Below are 18,874 nucleotides of genomic sequence, written 5' to 3'. Positions count from 1 at the left end.
AGATCCTGAAAGGGAACACCGAAGACGAGACGAAGATCCCGCGAGACTCCTTGGAGGTGGAAGACAATATCGACGAAGAGGAGGCCACCAAAAAGCCACCCATCCGCAGGGACCTCGAGGACCATGTGGTGCAGTCGTATCAAGATTCAGGCGACAACTCGAGCAACCTTGTCTTGGTACAAGCTTGCTTTTCTTGCAAGATTTCATTGCGACAACAAGAAGCCAACATCCTCGACGACAGCGACCTAAAAGGCCAATTCGACCATTTCAACACAGAGAAGCGCCGAAAGAACCCGACTTCATGCGCTGAAGTCCCCATGTCCCGATTTTGCGGAATGGTAATCAGGGATCGCACTGGTGATGTGCCCCTCTAAGAAAAAGGTTTGATGAAGAAAGGTATACGCCGACGAGAAAGCGTCTAGGAGGATGACGGATGGAGAACAGCAGCAAGCAGGCTGCAGCAAGCAGACTGGCTGGCGTCGTGGGTTTCTCATTCCCTTTTTGTTTCGGTCCACGTCACGGAGACGCTCAACAGGCTGCGGCGGGGGAATTCGCTATTATTTGGTTTTGCTTTCTGCGTTTTGGCTTTTTTTTGTTTTCTGCCTTAATACTCCTTTCTCTTTTTCCTCTGTCTTTTCCTTTGTCTATCCATTTCTCTTTTCCTGTCTTTCCATTTCTCCCTTCCTGTGTTTCCTTTCTCTTTCCGTCTGCTCTTTGCTCCGTCTGTTCGCATGTACATAGAAGAAAATCCTCAAGATGACACGTTCACACCAGTCGCCGTCCCGTTCCAGTGATTCCATCCGCATACGCCCGCTGGGGAAAGTGAGATTCGCTGACGGAAAGACGATTGCTCAGATGGAAGCGCGACCACGCAGTCTAGAACACCTCAACAGGAGGTCTCGAGCTGCCAGGCTTCTCTCCCCCCGGTACGACAACGAGCCTACCGTCTCCGCTGACTTGATCTCTAGCTCCTGCCGACCAACGCAACAAAGAGCTCGCCAATGTCTCAATTCTTTTATGGACACCAGCTTCGATGGTCAAAGAGATTCCATCCCTAGACCCGTGCAGGTCTTTCTGGGAGCAACGACTGCTTGTGGACAAGGGCTTAGATTGTCAAAGGATGCACGAAATCTGGGAAGAACACTGAATGTCGAGTTCTGGAGGCTGCAAGAGGAAACATTGTTCGTCAAGCCTACTCCCATCCTATTGATTCAGAATACGTCGCAGCTGACAAAGGACTGGCTTACAGATCTTCCCTAGATGAAGGAGCAGCGTCAAGAAAGAGAAGAGAGACCGGGAAGAAACCGCTGTTCTCGACGAGAGTCGTCTTTCCCCGTCACCTCCGGCCTACAGGTCGACATGTATACGCAGCAAAGAATGGTGGGCACCTGGCCATGCTACGATGGGGAGAGAGAAAGCACCGGAACTATTGTAGGCTTGCGTACCTATCAGGCCAGCATTGAACCTTGGGTGTATTGGAGCTGGCAAAAAGAGACGACCCGAGGATGAACCGCACAAGAAGACCGCTTGAAGGGCCTCAGACAACTTCGCCTTTCTCCGTCACTTTCGCCTCGCAGGTTGGAATACATACACGGGAGAAGACGGCGAAAACCACCTACTGGTCCCCGATCTGCGACTGGTGGCGCCACGTCAGGGGCAAGGGCAAAGGGCGGGTCCATATCAGGTACGCGCATCGAACCATCATTGAACTTCAGGGGTATTTCTCATTAAGTCATTATCTACATGCCAGAGTAGGCGTTGAGGGCAAGCTGTCCGCCCAAGTGCGCGTACAACACATTGCTGCCCGCGGGGATCTCTTCGTTCTTGATCAGCGCCATCATGCCCGCCAGACTCTTGCCCTCATACACGGGGTCCGTGATGAAGCCCTCCGTGCTCGCGCCGAACTTGATGGCGTCAATGGTCGTCTGGTCCGGCACGCCGTAGATGCCGCCGTGGAAGCGGTCATCCAGGATAATATCCTTCTCCGTAATATCGCCCTCCTCAAGCCCAATCTTGGCGCCCGTGTTCTTCGCAATGCGCAGCACCTGGTCGAACGTCTGCTTCACCGTCGCAGACGCATCAATACCAATAACCTTCCTCTTCGGCGACGCGCCCGTCTTCTCAGCCAGCTTGAAGCCAGCCACCATGCCAGCCATCGTAGATCCCGTGACGGCGCAGACGATGACGGTGTCGTAGAAGACGCCGGTCTCCTTCTCCTGGGCGACGACCTCGAACGCCCAGCGGGCGAAGCCGAGGCCGCCGAGGGGGTGGTCGGACGCGCCGGCGGGGATGTAGTAGGGCTTGCGGCCGGCGGTGGTGAGCTCCTCCTTGAGCTTCGCGAGGGTGTTCTTGTGCTCGATGCCGAAGGTGGAGGGGTCGAGGCGGACATCGGCGCCCATGAGGCGCGAGAGCTGGATGTTGCCGACCTTGGCGTAGACGGGGTCCTCCCACTCGACCCAGTGCTCCTGGACGAGGGCGGCCTTGAGGCCGAGCTTGGCGGCGACGGCGGTGACCTGGCGCGTGTGGTTGGACTGGACGCCGCCGATGGAGACGAGGGTGTCACAGCCCTGGGCGAGGGCGTCGGATGCGAGGTACCTTGAGGGATTTGTAAGTTTATGGGAGCTGTGAAAGGGGGAGAGGACGGGGGTGAGCTTACTCGAGCTTGCGGGTCTTGTTGCCGCCGTAGGCCAGGCCGGAGTTGCAGTCCTCGCGCTTGGCGTAGACGTTGACCTTTCCGCCGAGCGCCTTGGAGATGCGGGGGAGGGGCTCGATGGGCGAGGGGCCGAAGAGGAAGTTCTCCCTCGGGATGGAGGCGAACGGCTCGGGGAGGACGGCGGCCATTGTGGACAAAGGATGTGTTTTGTCGAAAAGGGGTATCAAAGGAGAAAGGGAAATGAGATGCTGTGAGAGAGAGACATGATCAGAGGCAGCAATGACCAGCGGTGGTCTCTTAAATAAGACATTGGCGATGTCGTGAGGAGAGCGACGTCGGATGGTTGAAGGCCAAGACGTGAGAGCTGACTCGAGGGGCAAACGCGGGCGGGTGGATAACGATGGCCCACCGTTATCTGCAACGGGATCATGCAGGCTGCTATCGATAAAGGAAAGCCAACGACTTTAGTAGACAACTACTGGCCATCGTCCCATTTAATTTCTCTGAATGAAAGTTATGCAGACTGTTTTTGAGTTGTCTGGTAAGAGATCAAGTCAATGAGATTTGTCCGTCGTGATTTGCAGCAAAAGGAGAGCAGAAATGTCGGTGCCGTCGTGTAACTCGTCGTTGCTGCTGCCCCTCCATCAGCGCCTGTAGGGGACCTCTACCCCTCCAAAACAGTGACAGACATGCCCCGCAGCCGCTTTCGCGAAATTCCCCGGCGGGGTCATCGCTGCCCAGCAGCACGACGAACCCCGCGATGGCGCGACCGGAAAACCACGCGATTGCCGGGAAACTGGGCGGGAAACTCGGGGAACTCACTTTCCCGCAAGTTTCCCGTGGCGAACTTCGCCGAAGTGACGGAATCGGAGGAGTTGCCCGGCGGACGGAATCCAGGACGCTGCCCTTGTCGCTGACCAGCGCCGGGCACGATTTGTCTGTCATTTCGTTTGAGTCGTACACACGCAGCATTGGCATCTCAGCATGAAGGTTTGAGGATGCACCATGGAACAAGGTGAAGCGCTCGGCGAGTCCGACGGGTATGGTTTAACTGTTTTGTTCATTCAAAATTTGCTACTCTAAACATTTTGTATGTTTAAACACTCTGTGAGTGTTGGCGGCGCAAAGGCACATTTTCCCTCATCTTTCTTTGAAGATGATCACACACCATGATACGCTAAAACATAACGCATCATTCTGACAAGACACAGACCGCTCATGCAACACCACACAATCCAACCATCTACTCGGCGTCAAGCGGCGCCGTGGGAGGCTGGTTGTTCACCTGGATACCGCCGCGCTTCTTCTCCTTGCTATCAGGGAACGGCAGCGCCCATCCGCCCTCCGTCTCAGGCGTCGACAACCACAGACGCAGCAAGTGACGTCTCGGCGCCGGCGGCGGGAAGTCCTTGTACTCCGTCCTGGCATGCAACAAGTGCGCATTGCTCAAGAACTGAATGTCGCCAACCTCCAGAATCATGTGCAGCGCGAGCTTCTGGCACGTATCCTCGAGCGTCTTCAGCGCGTGCAGCTGCTCCGGGCTCAGCGGCGGGATGATCCCCTTGTCCGAGAACCGCGTCAGCGAGCGCACGTAGTAAGGGTCCCACTTGCAGTAGACACGCTGCTGGCCGCCGTTCTCAATGTAGAACACAGGCTGGCGCGTCCACTGCTCCTGGCCCTCGGAGACCTCGCCCTTGCGGTCAAAGTACCACACGGGCTTGGTCAGCAGCTCGGCGACGTCCGGGTGGGCGCGCTGCAGCTCGTTCCAGACGGCGTGGATGCTGACGAGGTCGCTCTCGCCGCCCTCGGCCGCGCGGTGGACGCACAGCAGGCCGACGAGGTCGCCGTCGTCGGCGTGGAAGAACTGGCGCGCCGTGGTGCGGTAGATGCGCACGCGGTCGATCTGCGTCGGGTCGTCGCCGACGTCCTTGACGTGGCCGAGCACGTGGCCGCGGCCGTTCTGGGACACGAAGTAGCCCAGGTAGGTGCCGAGGCCCATGTAGCCGACGGCGGTCTTGTGCGGGCCCCATTCCTGGGCCGGGAAGCCCTTGAAGAGGATGAAGCCCTTGCCGTTGATGAGGTCTTCGCGCAGCTCGGTGAGGGCCTTGCTGAGTTTGGGGAGGGGGAAGTTGCTCTGCGGGATGAGATGTCAGCGTTGCTGTCGGGGAAGATGATAAGATGAAGGCAACTGCCGAGTGGCGTCGGCGGGGTTGGATCGACGACGTACCTTGGAGATGCCGGTCAGAGGGGTGCCGCTGGCGATGAACTCGTCGGATGTGCGGCCGAGCTCCTCAACCTCTTCGGGTGTGAAGCGGTGCGTCCACTTCTCGGGGCTGTTCTCGAACTCCTCCTTGTGCCAGACGGTGCGGCCCGTGATCTCCTTGGGGAACTCCTCGTACGGGCGCAGGACGTCGTAGAGGGGGTTGTGCTGTCCCGAGGTCCTGATGCCGTCGGGGAAGATGTCGCGGGGGGCGTCATCATTCTTGCCCTTCCAGGGGCCGGAGGAGCTGACCTCAACAGGCTCGTCGACGAGAATACCCGGCGCCATGGTTGCGAATTGAGTATTGGGGTATCAAAAAAAGAGAAAGAGAAGATGTACAGTGAGGGGCAAGGTTGAGTATCTGATGTGAATGCACTCAGCAATTTGGAGAAGGGAAACACACTTATAAGTGTAAGCAAAGCCGGATGATCGAATTATTACCCCTCATCCAAATTTTGACGCAAAAAACTCTCTGACGTCGCACGGGGGCCTTGCGCCTCTTTATCGCCAGCGAACCAAACCATCGGAATGGCGGGATTCGAAGGGCTTCGAGGGGGGTTGTCGAGCTCGACGCAACAGATGGCGTGCTCAGGGACCCATATCGCGACTGCTCGTCCGATGACGCGAGACACCACCACCACCACCACCACTCTGTTAGTGTCAGTGTAATTGGAGTGTGGGGTTCGCCGATCGGGTGGCCCCGCAGCGCCGATGTCGTGCTCCGTGGTCGACGGCAGTACGGAGCCGGGGTGTCATGTTTTAGACTTTTTTCTTCTTGTTTCCTCCCCATTGCATGCGCCTTTTTATCTTCCCTGGAATCGATCCATTTACTCTGCTGCTTCGCTTACGACGCCCCGCGCTTGAAATCTCCGAAGACTTCCGTGGTGACCTGTTCACGGGTCAATGGATGCTGCCCGTGGTGCGGATGAAAGCTCCCGACCTACCCCAACGTCTCCTCAGCACACCATCCTGTGGGACTAGCCCGGTGGCGTTATCGCACCCTTGTCAAATGGCTGCGAAAAGACGTGCCAGCGCCCTGTCGATTCTCCAACGGCGCGTGGACTTGCTCTTCGATCTCTGCCTGTGAGAGACAACATGTGTGGATGCTGAGACAGGAGCCGAAAAGATATTTCCGAGGTGACAACCGATCGATGGGGGCCGTTGGAACGGTAGTTGGTTTTCCTTGCTTTCAATTGCGACGTTGACAGGCTATGCCCATTGATCCATCCCACTTCACTTAAAACATTTTGGACATTGGCTGGCCCAAGATTGTTCTTGAGAGACTCTATTGGTAATGGCAAACTGATCTCAATCGCCATGATCGCTCATGCAGCATCGCCATACTCTTCAATCACACTCCTCGGCTTCTTAAACTTGCCCAGCGGCACATACTCCAAGTCATCCATGCCAAAGCCCTTCGGCCCGCCAATCTCGATACCTCGGGCCGTCGAGGTCCACTTCTCGGAAGCAGTAATGCCAAGGACGACCACGAGAAGACCATACCGGTACTCCTGTGTACCCAGGGCCTCACCATTTTGAGCGTCAATAACGCACACAAGATCAGGCACGATAGTCAGAATCTGTCAACAAGTCAGCAACATCCCGAAAGACTCCCCGCAAAGGTCAAAACTCACCTCCTCCCCGCCCTGGGCATCAACCTTCTTCGCAAGAATATTCTCATTCTTGAACGGAATCACCAGCTTCTCAACCCCCTTTCCGTCTGCTGACGCGCCTTCGATGATGACCTCGCCATAAGCGTGACCCATCCTCGTCACCCTCTCAACACCGACAATCTTGCCCCGGAACAGCACGCGCGCAGACTCCTCGCCGCCGACCTCGTCGACAATGGCCTCGGCGACCCTGTCAATGGTGTTGCTGCACCGCGATAGCGCCACCGCGCGGCCGATCCGCCACGAGAGCGAGACCGTGTTCTCGACGACCCAGGACTTGGTGTCGCGGCCGCTGACGGGGCCCTTGGCGCAGCCGACGTGGGAGCCCATCTGCGAGAGGGCGGCGCGGAAGGCGCGTTCTGCGTCGAGTTCGGTGCGGGCTTTTGTCATGAGCTGGTGTAAGTCTAAATGTTAGCTTATGGAGGAGAGAGGGGAGTTGAGGAAGGGGAGGGTGCACCATTATCCTGCCGTTGCCGTCCGAGATACATGACGGGATCATGGTCGCCTTCTTCTCGAACACCACTGGTGTCGTTTGATGTGAGATGGGGTACGCGCGGCCCATCCAGTCGCCGTCGATGGTTGGGATGTCGAGGTTTGTGCTGGCGCCTAGGATGAGACCCTGGAGTCCGTTGCCGCCTCCGATTTCGAGGGAGATGACGGCCGTTGGCTTGGTGTTGAGGTATTTGTAGAGCTCTGTTTGTGATTCCATGATCCTTTGGGCGAATCGTCAGTAGAAGTTCCCGGTCTCACGGTGATGGCACACATGGCTTACTCGTCACCGTATGGTTTCTCAATCGAAACCTGAGGAGACCCCTTTCCGCCGCCGCAAGCCACGATGTCATCGTCCTTGATATCCCACGGCGAGATAATCCTGACGGTTGCTCCTGCCCGGATCATCTCCCGTAGTCTCAGCATGTGCTGGTAGGGAGAGCCTCCGCCGCCTGTGCCCAGGATGTAACAGCCTATCGTGATCCAATCCAGGTCCGTTTCTGAAAGGAGCCATTCTTTGTTGATGATATTGGGTTTGTAAGAGTTGATGTATTCCTTTGTGTAGATGATCGATTGTGAAGCTGAGCCCTGAGTTTCCCCGTTTGTGTCTGGCTTCTTCTCAACGGTTTCACATGTCTCACTGTCGAAACCGTCGACACCATTGGCAATCGGAGCAGCGTCGCTGAAGTCGGTTCTGGAGAAGTCAAAATCTCCAACAGCTTTGATGATGATTCGTGACTTGTTCGCGATATACTACGAAGATTCGTCAGTATGGCTGCAACGAACACATGGAGCATACATCTCACCTGCAATGGAAAACTTTCAATCTCCGCAATCGTCACCGTCTCCCTCAGAGCTCCGCTCTCAACTGCCTTGTCCACGGCGCGCTGCGACAACGCCTCGATGACCTGCGCAATGCTCTTCGACTCCGTGCTTTCAATCAAGTCAACCACGCCGCTGACTCTCGCGGTGGCAGCGCCAATAGCGTTGGCGACGCCGGACCACTCGGGCTTAATAACTCTGCTGGCTCCTACCAGGGAGTCTGGTGCAATCACCGCGCCACCGCCGACAAGGACCACCGGAATGTCTTCCGGGGAGGTCTTCATGGTGTCCACGATGCGTTCCAGCATCTCCTTCACCTTGGCCTTGAACTCGGGTAGATCGTTCCGGAGGCTGGACCCCTCGACGAGGGAGCGGTCTCCAATCTGGACCGCTGGATCTGCAAGAACAGTGTAATCCGTCGTCGTCGGCACGTCCCCGCCAAATACCAATGCCTTCTCCTGAATCTTGTAGCCCACGCTCTGCGGCCCGATCGTCAAAGCACCGTTCTCATCCCGTCTCACGATGGAGCCGCCCCCGAGACCAATACTCTTGACATCAGGATACGAAAAGTTGGTCCTCACGCCTGAGATCTCGCTATACGCCGCTGCCTGTCTAGGGAAGCCGTTCTCGAGAAGCAGACCAACGTCGGTGGTCGTTCCACCAATATCGACGACCATCATGGCCTCCTTCTCAAGGTTCTGCGTGAGGAACGCAGCGCCACGCATGCTATTCGTAGGACCACTCGAGAACGTCCTAATCGGCAATCTCGCCGCTGCGCTCGCCGGCAGTATCGTCCCATCATTCTGCGTAACAAACACAGGACACTTCAGTCCCAGTCTCGCCACCGCATCCTGGAACGAGTGAATCGTCCGCCTCGCAAACGGCAGAATCGACGCATTCAGCACCGCCGCGTTCTCTCTCTCCAGAAAGCCAATATTCGCCACATCCTTCGACATCACCACGTCAGCCTCCGGATACACCTCCCGCACAATCTCCGCCGCCCGCTCCTCCTGACGATACACGATATCCACCGGGCTGAAAATTCCCACCACAACCACGCTGCGGATGCCCTTCGCCCGCACCGCCTCCGCCTCCCTCCGCACAGCGTCCTCGTCCAGCTCCGCGATCAGGCTGCCGTCGATCTCGAGCCCGCCGTCGACGAGCCCGCGGTGCGCGCAAACGATGTCGCGCAGCCGCGGCGGCCAGTCGACGCCGACAGGGATGTCGGCGGAGAAGGGCCCGCACAGGCGGATGACGGCGACGCGCGCGAGGCGGGCGGCGTCCATCTCGACGACGGCGTTGATGAAGTGCGTCGTGCCGATGGTCACGCTGGCGACGCGGGACGGGTCGAGGGGGGGCGCAGACTGCGCGAACATCTGGGTGATGACGGCGTTGATGCCATCGCTGGGGTTGGGGGTTGTGCTGGTCTTTTGGGAGGCGAGGATGCCGCGCGAGGGGGCGAAGGAGGTTGTTGGGTCGAGGATGACGCCGTCGGTGTTGGTGCTTGGGTGTGTTAGTTTGAGATGAGGGTTGGGGGATGGGGGTGGCGTACCCGCCGACGTCGACTCCTATTCTTAGAGTCGGGGGCGACATGTTGGTTCACGTGGTGATCTTGATTTGGGAAAACGAGAGAAATGACCGGGGTTGAGTTCTGGTCTTGGTGTGAGAGTCTGGGCCTGGACAAAGATCACGATGAAAGACAACAGTCAGAGGCTCTAGGTCGAATGGGAGAACATGGGATCAATAAGACGGGCGAATGAGAACGAGCCCAGGTAAAGTATCGGACGCTCTCCGACGTGGCGCCGGCATCGGGGCCCGGCCGACAACTGACTCCATCCTCCGAAAGACACTGCATCTGTTGGTCTGCACCCCAACTCTGTCTCTGAATGGGCCACTCATCAAAAGAACTGTCAGCAGCTTGAATCATACATATTGAAAACAGCTCTCGTGATTCGCTTCAAAGGACCCATGCATTGCGACAGCTATGTTCAAACTGAAGTGATCCTTCATCGTTATCACCGGCATGTGGCCGGCGGGGGCGAGAATACCCCACATGTTCGGGTTCTTATCTCGGGGGGCAGGATTTCTGACCGGTCGACTGGGACATAATGCGACCCATTCAAAGACCCCAACTCATATTCAAGCACACCATTGGCCCAATGTTTGATGCTCGAGTTGTCGACGCCGGGGTCGTTCTGGGGCGGGATAAGGGTCGCATACCCGGGAAACTGTTACCGAACATCGGTCTTGATATGCATGGCAGATAACGAAGACGCAACGGTGCTGCATCGCGAATGGAGCCGACGCCAAGACTTGAAAGAGAGCCGAAAACATCGGAAGATCTACGGTGTGCTTGAACTGGGCACCGAGATAAGATGAAGGCCTACCGTATATCAGGCGGCCGGCGCCCTCCAGCTCCAGTTTGACTGACTTACCTTAAGTTCAGGTATCCCAAGTTCCTCGACGTAACCATGACCAACAAGACCGTTCAGAGGGTCAAGGAGGCCGTGATCCTAAAGTCCGATGAGTCGCGACACGAGGAGGTCAGCGCCTGGTCGAACAGGGATTTGATCCCGCTGCCGCCGTCTCGTCGCACCTGGGGCTGGTTCAACTTCTTTGGGTCTTGGTCATTGTGAGTAGCAATCACTACGTCACAGACCTTGTACTATCTTGAGTATGCAACTGACCATGAACACCAGGTCTTCACTCAATGTAGCAACATGGCAGACCCCGAACACGTTCTTAACGCAAGGACTCTCGGTCGGCCAAGCCATGGCTGTCATTGTCGTCTCCCGCGCTCTTTGCTGCTTGTTCGCAATCCTCGTCGCTTGGTGCGGTCTGACTTGGCACATTGGATTCACGGTGCAGAACCGGTACACGTGGGGCTTCCGGGCGAGTTACATCCCGTTAATGCAGCGCATTCTGCTGAACTTCATTTGGAACGCACTCCAATGTGAGTACTTCTAAGCCTGTTCAGGAGGGAGTAAAGCTGACTGGATGATCAGGTTGGAATGGCGGCAAACTCGTGACGTGAGGACCATCCCCGAAGAAGTCGGCCATTAAATGCTAACGAGACAGCGTCTGTATCACCGCCATCTGGCCCTCCTTCGCAAAGATTCCCAACACCCTCAGCGCGAGCACACCGACGACAACCTATGAGCTCATCGGCTTCATCGTGTTCTGGGTCGTGTCGATTCCGTTCCTCTTCATCCGACCCGAACGTTTCAAGAAGCCCTTCTTCATCTCATCCGTGGCTTGCGGTGCCGGCATGATCGCCCTGCTCATCTGGTCGCTCACCGTCGCAAAGGGTGTCGGTCCCATATTCTACCAAGGCCAGAGCGTCTCCACCAGCTCACGCTGGAGCGTCTCGTGGCTCATGATGGCGGGCATCAACCAAGCCATCGGACAGAAGGCTGCCGGCATGACGAACAGCAGCGACTTCTCGCGTTACGCAAAGGATAAGAAGGGTTACATCATCGGCACCGTGTCTGTCTACTGGATCACGGGTGTGCTAGTCTGCCTTGGCGGTTTGGTAACCACCGCAGCCTGCCAGAAGATCTACGGTACCATCTACTGGAACCCTCCCGACCTGTTGATGGTCATGATGGATCGTAAGCTCCCCCCCGAAACGCCCTCCACCCGTCCAACACACTAACCGCACCCCGCCACAGACGGCGAAGGCTCCTCCGCCGCCCGCGCCGCAGTCTTCTTCCTCGCCCTCGCCTTCGCCTTCACCTCCATGTTCGAAAACGTCTGCTCCAACGCCGTTGCCGGCGGCATCGACCTCGCCGGCCTCTTCCCGCGCTACATCGACATTCGCCGCGGCGCCCTCCTCACCTTCTTCGCCGCCTGGATCATCCAGCCCTGGCAGCTCATCAACCAGGCCGCCACCTTCGTCGCGGTCCTCAACTCCTTCGCCGTCTTCCTCGCGCCCATCATGGGCGTCATGGTCTGCGACTTCTTCGTCCTGCGCGCGCGCAAGGTCAAGCTGTCGCACCTGTTCCACCCGCAGGGCTCCGACTACTGGTACTGGCACGGTGTCAACTGGCGCGTGATCCCGTGCTGGATCGCGGGGTGGGCGCCCACGATCGGGGGGCTGATTGTCAGCGCGGAAAAGGACGAGAGCGCGCCCGATGCGGTGTATGAGTTGTACTACATTGCGTTCTTCGTCGGTTTCTTCATATCGTTTGTGCTGTTTTACCTTGCCAATCTCGCGTTCCCGTTGCCGAATCTGGGAGAGTTTGATGAGGAGGACAAGTATGGGACTTTCACTGCGGAGGAGGCGGCTAAGCTGGGTGTTGTGCCGACTGACTCTGCTGCCGCTACTGGTTTTGGCAAGGAGGAGGGGATCGACACTCAAGTGAATGAAATTTCGGATGAGAGCTCAGCTGGGGAGAGAAAGTGGTGGAACTTCAGACGCCGGTGAGCAGGGCATGAGACGGATCATCGGGAGGGGCACGTAGAATACCTTATGCGGATGATGTGGGAATTGCACAAAAGTAATCACTAGAATTACACGCTACGTCCTATCAAACAAATGTCTAAAACCCTCGACGACACCATCCTGCTACCACTACCAGATTTAATGCGAAGTCTTCGCTTCAGCCGGAATCTTGAACCCGGTGGTCCTCAGCTTCTGAAAAACGCCATCCGGATCCACCCTCTTGGCGACATCCTTGAGGAACGCCACATTCTTCTCACCGTACGTGGCAATGGGGTTCTGGTCGCCCCAAGCGTAGTTGAGGTACCTCCAGTCCTTGAACACGCCAATGAACTTGGCATATGCATCAATACTCTCTCGGAACTTGAGAATGAATGGGAGCATCTTGTCTTGCAGCTCGGGGGTGTCACAGGTCAGCACAAGCAGCCAGTTGCTCGTCGGCCCATCAGCCACCACGTCCTCGAGTCCGAGGATGTTACCCCCGTTGGCTTGTCCATGCTTGACCATGGACTGCGTAAATGGCTGGAACTGTCCGAGGACGTCGTAGGTTACGCTCTTGTTCGTCTTTCGTGCCATTTCCTCGGCTATGGGGTCCAAGTAGTGCTTGCCCAACATCTGGAGCTCGTCGTAGACGAAGTTCATCATGCGGGCGTCGTTGCGGAATTGGCCAACGAACCAGTTGGCACTAAGCGCGGGGGGTTAGCATGTATTCGAAAAGGAAAACGAGGCCATGAATGTGCTTACTACAGGCCGAGTGACGTAGGTCCAGTGAACTCGGGAACCATCTCAGCAACGGCTGCGACTCGTGAAGTGTTGCTTGTGACATTGATCTTTTCGTACTCGCTGAAGGCTGGAGCATTGTCGACGCCGGCGCTGTTGGTCAAGATTGCTCGTAGTCCATGGGTCCGGTGAGTCCCATACGACATTCCCACGATGTTCTGGCTTGCGGGATCTTGGTCCATCTTATCGGCGAAGTTGAGGTAGGCGCGGAAAAGCTTGTCCCTGTTGGTCTCGTCGTACTCCCGGAGACCTCCCCACATATCGGTGGAGTTGACAACTTCTATGAGGGGTGTCAATGTCTGCATATCATAAGGACTGCCTCTTCATGGACTCACTTTGGTCAATTCTGGTGACGAAACCCAAGTTGCCTGAGCCGCCCTTCTGAGCCTTGAACAGGTCTGGGTTGGATGTCGCGTTGGCATTGACCACGGTGCCGTTGGCGAGAACGATCTCAAAGTTGGTCACCGTATCGCAGGCAAAACCATACGCATTGGTGTGGAAGGAGTACTAGAAAAATATTAGCAATGGCCAAGAAGCATCGGTAAAAGAACTTACACCACCGCCAGTAACAAAACCTCCAACACCAACCACTGAGGCCCGACCACCAACTGTAGTCACATTCTCACCCTTGAGCAGAGTGAAGACCTTTTCCCAAGTCGAACCAGGATTGATCGAAGCAATCTCGGTCAAATTGTTGTAGGTTGTCGTATTCAAGTTGCCTAGAGACAGTATTAGTGAAAGTCTAAGGTATCAACAGCATAGCTGAAGACTTACCGAAGTCAACAGTGATCCCATCCTTCGCGCCATTAGCACCCTTGAAGGCAGAATGCGCGCCACTCCGAATACCAAACGGACACTGGTGTTCAGAGATAATCTTGGCGATACGTGACACATCGGGTGTGCTCGTCGGGAGAACCATGCACCAAGCGGTTTGTGCCGCGTTGGCAGAGTAGTACGATTGTAGCCGCTTGTCGTACGTCTTCGTGTCGGGCATCAGCACCTTGCCTTCGAGCTCAGGGTCCTTGGCTAGGGCGGAACACTGCTTCGATTGTCAGCAACAAGTCACATCCCGACGGCGCCACGTGAAAATGAAGATTGGAGCGTAGGATGGGGTGGTGTGGTGGTGGTGAGACTGACGCAAACGCATTTTGGGCTGCGGCCGCCGGTGATGTCGACGCTCAATGCCGCTGGGACGAGCAGGGCCAGGATGGCTTGGCCTACGGTGAACTTCATGGCTTCCGAGCTCGAGCCGGACTGACTCTTGCCACGCGTGAAAGAGGGGTCTGGGGAGGAATAAGGTTGGGCAAGGTTCAGGGAGGAGGCGAAGATTTGCGGAGGAGGCCGGAATAATCGGACAGGAGAGTGTGGTGTTCCAGAAAAGTTCTGCCGTCTGGATGATGGACTGGGAAGGGATGGCCAGGATGCTATTTCGCGAAAACGAAGAGATGTACGTGATCTTTTATATTCAATCCAAATCTCTTCTCTCGCGCGATGAGTTACCTATTCCCCTCCACGCCATCGAAGGCAATGTCACCCAACATTGCCCCGAACTGCTCCAACAAGACCCCAAGAATTGCGGTGCGACCACCCACCCCCAAAAAGACCCCGAACCAAGGACGTGGAGTCCAAATTTCATCAACATCACTTCGAAATACGCCCGTAGGATCTGCACGTGCCCACATGGGGTGGCTGTTCAGTCTCAAAACCGCCTCTGGGGGGTTGCCGCCTCTCTCGAACGATGCGGGCGGGTAGGCATCTGTCCGATCTGTCCGCCGAATTGTTCAAGCTTGTGACATCCCGCGGAGGGATCTCACGCTCCAAGTGGAGAAAAGAAAGAAACAAGACATCCAAGAGGCTTCGTTTCGCTCTAGTTTCTTGCCCTGGATGGGAAGGCCTGGCCGCTGTCAACGTCGACTTGGGTGGGCATGGTCGTCGGGACTCTGCATGACTGACGGCGCTTGGTATGGATCGCTCCGTGGAACTCTGCATTGGTGAAAGCACTGTAATGTTGCAAGATGCAAGGTTCTACATCCGTTTTACTGACTTGCAGGCTGTCATATTGAACAGTTGATGATCGACAACGAGTCGTGTATGACAACTCTACCGGTGCTTGGAGAAGTTGGTTAATTGAGACACTTCTTCAATACCTCCAACTACCAAATACCGTTAGCGTTGATGGGGTTACAAAGACAACCGCTTTTCTAGCTTCTTGAACGATCTGCAACTGCCGTGTCTCTCATTTTCAACCTGGTCTCTTCTTGTGCTTTTGGTTCTCCCAATTGCTGCGGAATGCCCAGCCGGTAGTCAGATAATCGTTTCTTGACTCCCCACCCCCATGCGACCCTGCTTTCTTTTGAGGGCTGTAGCGCTTACTCTCCGCCAGGTCAATCGCAATCAGCCGCTTCGTCACGCAGCCCGCACCGGATTGGTCGCGGAGATCTTGTGTTGCATATCCAGCGCCCGGGTAGTTGCACCGCACCGCTTTCGTCACACGTCGATACCCGGGGACTCGTCAGGGTCACACCGCTTCGTCTGTGCAAAACTGCGGACGTAAGAAGGCGCGACATCCCGTCGGCTGCGAATAAGATATCCAATAGACACGGTGTTTGCACAAGGGCGAGATGGATTGAACCTTGACATGCTTGATGAATCTGCAGCAGTAGGTCCCCAGCCAGAAAAACTGACAGTCTCATTTGAGAAGTGACCATCGTTGATCTTGGACTTTTGCAACTGATGATATTGACATTGGTGATGTGGCGGGCCGGTACTATTGATGCGGGTATTCATGTACCCATGCAGCTCGGCACATCGCCATTCTTTCGTCTCAACCCGAGTGACAGGCGGGTGCTGCATCTGTGCGAGGAACAGCCAAGATTTGTGGCAGGCAGACATGCTGCTCGAACTGCCCCGTCGATTGTTCGTCTCAGTAGCAGGGATGTTCTACGATCGTGTCTGAATTAACCTCCGTCGTTGAACTCCGGTCAAAACGAAGGCTAAAACTTCGTATGGGGCCTGGCGGGTTCGTACAGGAATACGCTGGCTCATGTTCCCACCGCGGCGACTTACCGTCGTACCCCGCGCGCGGGCGTTGCGGGACCGCACACGATTCCTCTTTGAGTTTCGACTTGGCTCTCGTCTTCAAACAAGCTCATCTCATAGTTCCCCCTCGCTTCCCAGGAAAACACGCGCCCCTTCTCACCGGGGAGCCCCGGACCACGGAACGGTGGAAGAAACACACCAAACCTTATCCCGAGTCCGGACAGAATTGTCAGAGCCAATCACAAAGGCCTCGGGCACCAATCAGACACCCTCACAGAGTTTGCCTTGGAATTTCCACGAATGATTGAGCTGTTTGAGAAACTCAATGTTTAGACTGGAAGGCGGTCTGTCGTCCTTGAACGAAACTGTAGCCTTTCTTGGGAAGGACAACGAGGCCCACGACACGTGCGCCAAGACTTTTGATCTGAGTTATGTGAACTCTAAGCAGAGCTTGGATAGGGTCAGGGCGTCTTGAATCAGGTATTATGTATTGAATGAAATATGGTGAATCATATGCAGCGTCTTGTTGTGGTGTATTGAACAAGTGCCGAAGGGCAAATCGTCTGGTAGCTCATGGGATAAAATCAGTAGCAAATGAAATGGTGGACTCAAACTGACGTCTAAACAATTGGCAAACTTCTGCTCGGCCGTTTTCCTCGTAAGGTTGTCGGCAAGGGACTACGACTGGATGAATCAGTCTCACGGCAGCTTTTAACCCTCCGACTTGCCCATCAAGTGGGGACTAGACCGAGGCCTTGGGGCAGCCCAGGAAACTTTCACCGATGGTGGATGCACTGGCCAACCGCATCTCACAGGATATAGACTCATGCTCGCCTCCGCACCTCAGAGCCATTGGGGAAGGCAGGCCATGTCTTCAATGCAAACACCATGTCCGAGTTTCCGGTCACGAATGGCACCGTGACCCTCTTGAAGCCGCCGGATGGCTATGTGGTCGACTTCGACCACCCGCAGCAGCAGCTCGTGCTGGAACACTACCTGGTGTCTGGAATCGGCGGTCCGATTGCTCTCATCGCGTTATTACAGAGACTCTACACAAAGATTTGGCTGTCGAACGGCTTCCAGGTGGACGATGGTGAGTGTGTGCGGGGTCATGTGCGCGTGTGAAAGTTCAGCTGGATCTCGGGGAACGAATCAAGAGCATCATTATGAGATACATGATGAAGAATGAATTGCTGACGAGGTACGCAGCATTTATGTGTCTTTCTTGGGTGAGTTGTGCTCCGCGCACGTTTTGTGAGCTCGAGTTGATGATGGTACCCAACAGATGGCATCCGTCACTATTCAGGCGGCCTACGTCGGTAAGTCATGATGTTGTTCAACGACCAGAACTGCTAATTAAGATGATGATATCAGGTTCGATAGCTGCCGGCGGCATGTGTGCCCACGCATGGGAGATGCCGTTATCGCGATTCCAAACATACTTCGCGGTGAGAAAAGCCCGCGCAACGACCTGCGACTACATGTGAACAAGGCAGCTGATGCGATACCAGATAACCTACGTCGCTGGCCCTCTATTTGTGCTTTGCAACGGATTCGCCAAATTGTCGCTTCTCGTACTCTACCTTCAACTCTCTCCGCAAAAAAAGTATCGTGCTGCAGTCTGGGCCTCGATATTATTCGTTGCCACCACCACGGCGGGTGTCGCATTCGTCATGATCGTTCGGTGCCAACCCATACGAAAGGGATTTGATATCAAGATATCTGGGGGCACTTGCATTGATGCCGATCCGCTCTACATGTCGAACTCCATTGCGAACATTGTCACCGACATTATGTTGTTCGTTTTGCCGATCCCGATGATATGCAGTCTCCGGATGGGAATGGCCCAGAAGATGGGGGCCATGGCTATGTTTGCCGTTGGGTCCATGTGAGTGGATTTCAGGGGTGCGTTTAGTGAGATTTGATGGCTTAAACATCACAGGACGATATCGACTTCCATCATCAAATTAGTGCTCCTGCCACAACTTCTCAGAAGCAACGATCCGTCGTGGGATAGTGCTCCTGCAAATATTTGGAGGTACGTCCTTCCACTCGTTCTGATGCCACCTATGGATTCTGACGTTGGATTGACCAGCTTTGTCGAAACAAATCTCTTCATCATCTGCGGCTCCATGCCGACGCTGAGAAAGTTCTTCCAGCACTTCACCCCTAGACTGTTACTACGGAGCGACACTTCCTCCATCTCTACCCGGAAACCATACTTGATTCACGTAACCGACCCCAGCCAGCCGTCAAGAGCAGGAACGACTGACTCAGATATTATGAGCCCCCAGCAATTGTATCACGAAGAACTGTTCAGAGGATATCAGGGACACCAAAGCTTGTTAGATTTCAGGGAAGTGGCAATGGTGCCAGAATCCCCTCCTCTTTCCCGTCAAGGACCGATTATTCCAAAGAGTCTGGTATAGGCTCATATGGGCCACGGATGAAATTCAACATTCCAAAGCAGAGTTGTTAGACTTCTTAGAGCGACGCTATGATACCCCTCTCATTATTGATCAATAATAATGCTTTCTTTTCATCAATATCCATCTCAGCCTCTCAGGCTCGACATGAAATCTTCGTGTTGCTAACTACTTCAATTTCATTTATCAGTGAAGAAGCGCAGGGCGATCAATGCTTGCACCGGGATTTGGTTTGACACAGTGACTTCCTAGCAGGCAATGGGAGCGAGTGAGTCCAGAGATGCAGAAGCGGGT

At 55.4% G+C, this 18,874-nt stretch overlaps 6 protein-coding genes across 6 annotated transcripts; 2 read left to right on the top strand and 4 right to left on the bottom strand.

Annotated features, from left to right (window-relative positions):
- Positions 1–1,739: 1,739 nt before the first annotated feature.
- Positions 1,740–2,841, bottom strand: GCG54_00006448 (putative 1-aminocyclopropane-1-carboxylate deaminase; the record flags this gene model as incomplete). Its single annotated transcript, XM_045406449.1, has 2 exons — positions 1,740–2,595; positions 2,657–2,841. The coding sequence occupies 2 exons, from the start codon at positions 2,839–2,841 to the stop codon at positions 1,740–1,742; spliced, it is 1,041 nt and encodes a 346-aa protein (XP_045267741.1).
- Positions 2,842–3,896: 1,055 nt separating this feature from the next.
- GCG54_00006447 (uncharacterized protein) lies at positions 3,897–5,201 on the bottom strand (the record flags this gene model as incomplete). Its single annotated transcript, XM_045406448.1, has 2 exons — positions 3,897–4,787; positions 4,881–5,201. The coding sequence occupies 2 exons, from the start codon at positions 5,199–5,201 to the stop codon at positions 3,897–3,899; spliced, it is 1,212 nt and encodes a 403-aa protein (XP_045267740.1).
- Positions 5,202–6,238: 1,037 nt separating this feature from the next.
- GCG54_00006446 (uncharacterized protein) lies at positions 6,239–9,487 on the bottom strand (the record flags this gene model as incomplete). The annotated part of the gene is made up of 6 exons (XM_045406447.1): positions 6,239–6,493; positions 6,548–6,976; positions 7,041–7,296; positions 7,356–7,825; positions 7,879–9,397; positions 9,447–9,487. 6 exons carry the CDS (start codon positions 9,485–9,487, stop codon positions 6,239–6,241), a joined length of 2,970 nt encoding a protein of 989 aa, XP_045267739.1.
- Positions 9,488–10,365: 878 nt separating this feature from the next.
- Positions 10,366–12,320, top strand: GCG54_00006445 (Thiamine transporter THI72; the record flags this gene model as incomplete). Its single annotated transcript, XM_045406446.1, has 5 exons — positions 10,366–10,526; positions 10,594–10,847; positions 10,900–10,924; positions 10,973–11,505; positions 11,566–12,320. 5 exons carry the CDS (start codon positions 10,366–10,368, stop codon positions 12,318–12,320), a joined length of 1,728 nt encoding a protein of 575 aa, XP_045267738.1.
- Positions 12,321–12,476: 156 nt separating this feature from the next.
- Positions 12,477–14,348, bottom strand: GCG54_00006444 (FAD-dependent monooxygenase yanF; the record flags this gene model as incomplete). The annotated part of the gene is made up of 6 exons (XM_045406445.1): positions 12,477–13,020; positions 13,080–13,395; positions 13,451–13,622; positions 13,671–13,834; positions 13,890–14,154; positions 14,253–14,348. 6 exons carry the CDS (start codon positions 14,346–14,348, stop codon positions 12,477–12,479), a joined length of 1,557 nt encoding a protein of 518 aa, XP_045267737.1.
- A 2,694-nt stretch (positions 14,349–17,042) lies between these two features.
- Positions 17,043–18,583, top strand: GCG54_00006443 (uncharacterized protein; the record flags this gene model as incomplete). The annotated part of the gene is made up of 7 exons (XM_045406444.1): positions 17,043–17,247; positions 17,364–17,383; positions 17,440–17,473; positions 17,529–17,602; positions 17,666–18,042; positions 18,097–18,192; positions 18,250–18,583. The coding sequence occupies 7 exons, from the start codon at positions 17,043–17,045 to the stop codon at positions 18,581–18,583; spliced, it is 1,140 nt and encodes a 379-aa protein (XP_045267736.1).
- Positions 18,584–18,874: the final 291 nt, after the last annotated feature.

Source organism: Colletotrichum gloeosporioides, assembly GCF_011800055.1.
Source record: "Colletotrichum gloeosporioides strain Lc1 chromosome Unknown consensus_19, whole genome shotgun sequence".
Classification (NCBI taxonomy): Eukaryota; Fungi; Ascomycota; class Sordariomycetes; order Glomerellales; family Glomerellaceae; genus Colletotrichum; species Colletotrichum gloeosporioides.
Note: the sequence above shows the minus strand (reverse complement) of the source record. Positions and strands in the feature narration are given on the sequence as shown.